The 6,000-nt window shown below is 35.8% G+C and overlaps 1 protein-coding gene across 1 annotated transcript; it reads left to right on the top strand.

Moving 5' to 3' along the window:
* Positions 1 to 3,140: 3,140 nt before the first annotated feature.
* On the top strand, positions 3,141 to 5,669 carry LOC129869896 (uncharacterized). Its single transcript, XM_055944471.1, has 4 exons — positions 3,141 to 3,878; positions 4,035 to 4,223; positions 4,473 to 4,611; positions 4,756 to 5,669. The coding sequence occupies exons 1-4, from the start codon at positions 3,141 to 3,143 to the stop codon at positions 5,667 to 5,669; spliced, it is 1,980 nt and encodes a 659-aa protein (XP_055800446.1).
* The last annotated feature ends 331 nt before the right edge of the window (positions 5,670 to 6,000 follow it).

Raw genomic sequence — 6,000 nt, forward strand, 5'->3', positions numbered from 1 at the left:
ATCTATAAACCAAACCAAACCAATAAAATTCGGATTTTTCGATATCAATTTTTCTTGGATTTTTCAGGTTTTTTCGGGTTTTTCCAGATTTCTGAATTTTCCATAGTATCTAATAAAAAGAACAAAACAGTGCTTCTTAAAAAGAGTTCTAGTACAAAATATCAACATATAAGATAGAGGTAGAACACTGTTTGAAGTTTTAACTTTATAATATAACTTTATAAGATGAGCTTTATTTTTATATTATTTAGATGAGCTTCTCAAGTCCAAATCTAAATGTAAGAAAGAAAAAAAATATATGAAATTTTTTTTAAAAATATTTATAAATTACATTTTAATAAATATTTTTATGTATAACATAATTTAAAAGTAGTATATCTATAATCGGATCGGTTTGGGTTCGGTTTGACTTTTTTTAGTTTAAACCAAACCAACCCTATAATGGTCGGGTTTTTTTTTCAAACACCAAATCAAGTCAAACCAAACCACTAGTCGGGTTTTTTTTCCAGTTTGGTTCGGTTTGTCGGTTTGGTGCGGTTTATCGGTTTGCCCTGTACAGCCCTAGTTGCTACTTCTTCAAATCATGCTGAAATAATAGCAATTCATGAAGAAGGTAGAGAATGTGTGTGGTTGAGATCGATGATACAATTCATCAAAGAAAGATGTGGTCTGGAAAATAATATTAAAATACCCACAATTATATTCGTAGACAATGCCGCGTGCATAGCTCAATTGAAAGGTGGCTTTATAAAAGGAGACAGAACGAAACACATTTCACCAAAATTATTCTTCACACATGATCTTCAGAAGAATGGTGAAATTAATGTACAATAAGTTCGTTCAAGTGATAATCTTGCAGATTTATTCACAAAGGCATTACCAACATCAACTTTTGAGAAGTTAAGGCATAAGGTTGGAATGCGCCGTCTCCAAAATATCAAATGAAGTTTTCATCAGGGGGAGTAAAATACGCGCTGCACTCTTTTTTCCTTAACCACGGTTTTTGTCCCACTAGGTTTTCCTGGCAAGGTTTTTAATGAGGCAGCAATCAAGGCGTATTACCAGATCTGTGTACTCTTTTTCCTTCATTAGGTTTTTCCCACTGGGTTTTTCCTAAGTAAGGTTTTTAACGAGGCACAACATCTATAAAAATTCATGATAACTATGTATATTTATTCTTTTACTAGAATTTTTCATTACACGTGGACATCCAAGAGGGAGTGTTAGATATTGGATGATTTCAAAGTGGAAAATATTAGGTATTAGATGTTTTCCAAATGGGCCCCACTTGTAAGTGGGCAACTTACCCACTTGACATTTAATCATCTTTTATGCCTATATATATGAGCATTGGAGAGATTGCAGAGGGATACGAAAAAATATATTTACCTCCTCTGTTTTCTACTTTCTTCTCCTTTATTCCCTCCTTCTTATTTTGATAATTTAGTTTATATTATAACAATTATTTTTATCTTGAACTCTTAAAATAATCCTTATATTAAAGTAATTCTTTTTTTTTTTTGTTGCTAACAATACTTATTTTGAGACGAAGAAAATATTGATCTTAAAAAGTATAACGGGAAAAGGGTCAAATATGCCATTGAAATTGGAGAAAAAACTCATCTATGTCATACGTTAAAAGTTTGGCTCATTTATGCCATTTTCATCTGATAAAAGGTTCATCCATGCCATTATTTTTGTACATGTGGTCAATTATGATTCGGCCACATCATTAACTAAATCATTATTTAAAATGAAAAAAGTTCAAATATGCCATCGAACTTTAAAAAAATGTTCATATATTTCATCCGTTAAAAATTTGGCTTATCTATGCCATTTTAGTTAATAAATAATGGCATGAATGAGCCTTTTCTCAGACGAAAATGACATAAATAATAATATGAAGATTATATAAATATTAATAAAAAGAGCAATGACTAAAATAAAATTAATTAATACTTTTTAAAAATATGTAAAAAAAAATAATCACGCGATAATTTGAGGCAAAAGAAGTTTTTTCATTTGTTTATATTGATTATAGAGAATTGGTGTTAGAGGTTAAGCAAGCTAGGGACTTTTTGGTCATTTGGCTAAGATTTGTTAAAGAACTAATTAGGTAGTTAATTAGTTGAGGTGGTTGTAACTGATTGGTTGATTGTTAGTTGAGTGTTAATTGAGTGTATAAGTATATGAATACATACACTGATGATACACAAGTGGGATATACAGAAAAATGTGAAGATATTTTCACTTCCTCACTTCCTCTTCTTCTCTCTCTTCTCTCTCTTTTCTCTTCTCTCTTCTTCATTGATTCTTCATGTTTCCTCTGTTCCTTACTATCACAAGGAGCTTCTAATCTCACTGAAACTCAGTATCAATTTGTTCATGGTATCAGAGCAAGTATCACAGTGATTCATTATGGTAGGTGTTCTATTTTCTGAGTCAAAGAATCTAGTTAGATTCATAAATTCATCAAAATTTTTGGTCGATCTACAGATCGAAGCTCAGATCGTCCATACAACTACAACAAACAGGAAGAAAGGTTGAAAATGATAGGTGAAGAAATCCTAGGTCAACGGGTCCAGCTGAATCAATCCATGTCTGGGCAAGGTATTGATTACAACCATCCACTGTTCTTAAGTCCTACAGATGTAAGTGGAATTAGTATTATTTCATTTCAATTGATTGGTGTGGAGAACTACACTTTATGGAATCGATCGATCAAACTAGCTCTACTAGGAAGAAACAAATTAGGGCTAGTTGATGGCACATGCAGAAAGGAAATGTATGGCGAGGAATTGTGGAGTCAATGGGAAAAGGTAAATGCTATCATTTTATCATGGTTGATGAACTCAGTGTCAAAAAGTCTGCTCAGTGGAATCGCATTTGCTTCAAGTGCAATGGATGTGTGGACTGACCTACAAGAGAGATTTGATAAAGTAGATAGTTCAAGGACTTATAGTCTGCACAAAGAAATTGCAACTCTGCAGCAGGGGACAACTTCAGTTTCTGCATATTACACAAAGCTAAAAGCTCTGTGGGATGAATTTTAGGTGTTAGTACCTTCACCTTGTTGTAACTGTGAGAAATCCAGAGGCTTTATTGTTCACATGAACAGACAAAATTTAAACCAATTCTTAATGGGGCTAAATGATTCGTATCATCAGGCGAGGAGCCAGATACTCATGATAGATCCACTACCAACTGTTAATCAGGCCTATGCCATGGTAGTAGGAGATGAAAGTCCAAAGTCTGTTATTACAGGCATCAATACTTTGGGCCTAAATGCATCCATCTTAGAGTCGGCAGCAATGTATTCTAAAGGTGTGATCAGCTCAGGTGCAAATCATAAGTTCAAGAAAAATACACTCCTAGTATGTGACTTTTGCAAGTGTAGAGGCCACACTAAGGAATACTGTTACAAAGTTGTTGGATATCCACCAAATTTTAAGTCAAAGAGAAAGATACAAAGTGCCTCAAATTCTAGTCAGCATCCTGCTCATGCTCATTTCTCTTATGGTTTGAACACCAATGTACATGACAAATCAGTTGAGGCCAGCACATCTATCATCACTACTAGTCAAGCTGAAAAGGATGTCAAACAATTACTTCAAGGCTGCACATTCACAAAAGACCAGTATGATCAGATTCTGAAAATGTTGAATCAACAGTCACAAGCAAGAGTTACTGCATCTGATGACAATAAGGCAAATGCTGTAGGTAAAGCACTGTTTGTTACTGAAAATAGTGATGTCTGGATTGTAGATACAGGTGCAACAAACCACATGGTATCAAATTTGAATATGCTGAAAAAGGAGCCTATGTTAAAGCTAGATATTCCTAAGGAGGTGTCCTTACCAAATGGTAGTACCACACAAGTAACACACATTGGTTCATGTAGTCTATCAACTAGAAGTCTTATTACTAATGTGTTCCACATTCCAGAGTTCAAATATAATCTGATGTCAGTCAGCAAACTAACAAAGGAATTAGGATGCTTAGTGTCCTTCTTCCCTGACTTTTGTGTTTTCCAGGAGCTTTACACTAGGAAGGTGAAAGAGGTTGGTAAAGAAGAAGGGGGTTTATATCTACTGTGGAGACAATTATCTCAAAACACCAGTAAAGAGTCTGCTCTTGTTGTTGATTCAACTCATCCCACAGACAAAGATTCAACTGCAAAAGTGGAGTTATGGCATCAAAGACTTGGACATGTCTCTTCAACAGTGCTTACTAAAATGTTTACTATGACTAAACACACTATGTGTCAAGTTTCTTAGTATCTAGTTTGTCCAATGGCTAAGCAAACCAGGTCTATTTTTCCTTCTAGTAGTATCAAAAGTAGTGACTGTTTTGCTTTGTTACATGTTGACCTTTGGGGTCCTTACAAAATAACTACCTTTGATGGTAACAAATATTTTCTTATAGTAGTTGATTATTTTTCAAGGATGACTTGGTTATTCTTGCTTAAACAGAAATCAGATGTTTATGTATCACTTCCATTGTTTCTGAAGTATGTTCAGAATCAGTTTGGGAAGACTGTCAAAGCTATAAGGACTGATAATGGTACAGAGTTTGTTAACTCGGTTTGTGATCATCTGTTTAAAGAACTAGGTATCATACATCAAAAATCTTGTCCTTACACCCCTCAATAAAATAGTGTTGCTGAAAGAAAACATAGACATTTACTTGAAGTAACAAGAGCACTAAGATTTCAAGGTAAATTTCCTATTAAGTTCTGGGGTCACTGTGTACTAGTTGCCACTTATCTTATTAACAGACTTTCTAGCAGTGTCCTTGGATTCAAATCCCTTTATGAAAGACTCTATGGTGCAAAACCAGAATTGTCTCACTTGAGGACAATTGGCTGTTTGGTCTTTGCAAAAAATCTTACTGAACATGATAAACTTATGCCCAAATCAAGGTCTGCTGTCCACATGGGCTACTCTAAAGTTCATAAAGGATACATCTTATTTGATTTGTCTAACAGGTCATTCTTTGTGAGTAAGGATGTTCTCTTTAGGGAAGATATCGTCCCATTTGCCACAGATAATAGGTCTACTCATCAGCAGCTGTTTATGGACACCCTGCAAGGATCAGTGATCTCTACACTTGATCATGTGATCTCACCAGATCCTGACCAGGCTGCAGTATCACCAGGTGCTGATCAAACTTCTATACCTGTAGATGTTGAGCAAACTGAGGTCACTCAGCCCTTCTCTGAAGTGCAGCTGCAGGATGATCTGATTGTTCCTGAGGTGCCTCCTGTTGCAGTGGTTCCACAACCTACTAGACAGTCTACAAGATCTAAACATCCCCCTGCTTGGCTGAAGGACTTTGTCTCCTTCAATACACTTAAAGATGTCCCTTATCCTATCTCTAACTATGTTACTTATTCTCATCTATCCCCCTCATATCAATGCTACATTGCAGCTACATCCACTGTGACAGAACCTTCCACCTATGCTGAAGCAATCAAAAATCCAAGATGGATTGAGGCCATGCAAGCAGAGATTCAGACTCTGGAGAGTAATCATACCTGGGAGGTTACACCTCTACCTGCAGGCAAGCAAGCTATTGGGTGCAGGTGGGTATATAAAGTCAAATATAAATTCACAGGGGAGATAGACAGATTCAAAGCCAGGCTAGTTGCAAAGGGGTATAGCCAGTAGGAAGGAATTAATTACACAAAAACCTTTTCTCCAGTGGTTAAAATGGTAACTGTGAGAACTGTTCTGTCTATTGCTGCAGCCCAACACTGGCACATCCATCAGATGGATGTCTTTAATGCCTTCTTGCATGGAGATTTAACAGATGAAATATATATGCAGCTTCCTCCAGGTTTTGTCAGTCAAGGGGAGAATGTGTGCAGACTGACAAAGTCTTTGTATGGCCTCAAGCAAGCCCCAAGACAGTGGAATCAAAAACTCACTGAAGCCCTCCTAAGAATGAAGTTTACACAGAGCCAATATGACTACTCTTTGTTCATTAACAAGTCATCAG

The sequence above is a fragment of the Solanum dulcamara genome, chromosome 10, assembly GCF_947179165.1.
Source record: "Solanum dulcamara chromosome 10, daSolDulc1.2, whole genome shotgun sequence".
Classification (NCBI taxonomy): domain Eukaryota; kingdom Viridiplantae; phylum Streptophyta; class Magnoliopsida; order Solanales; family Solanaceae; genus Solanum; species Solanum dulcamara.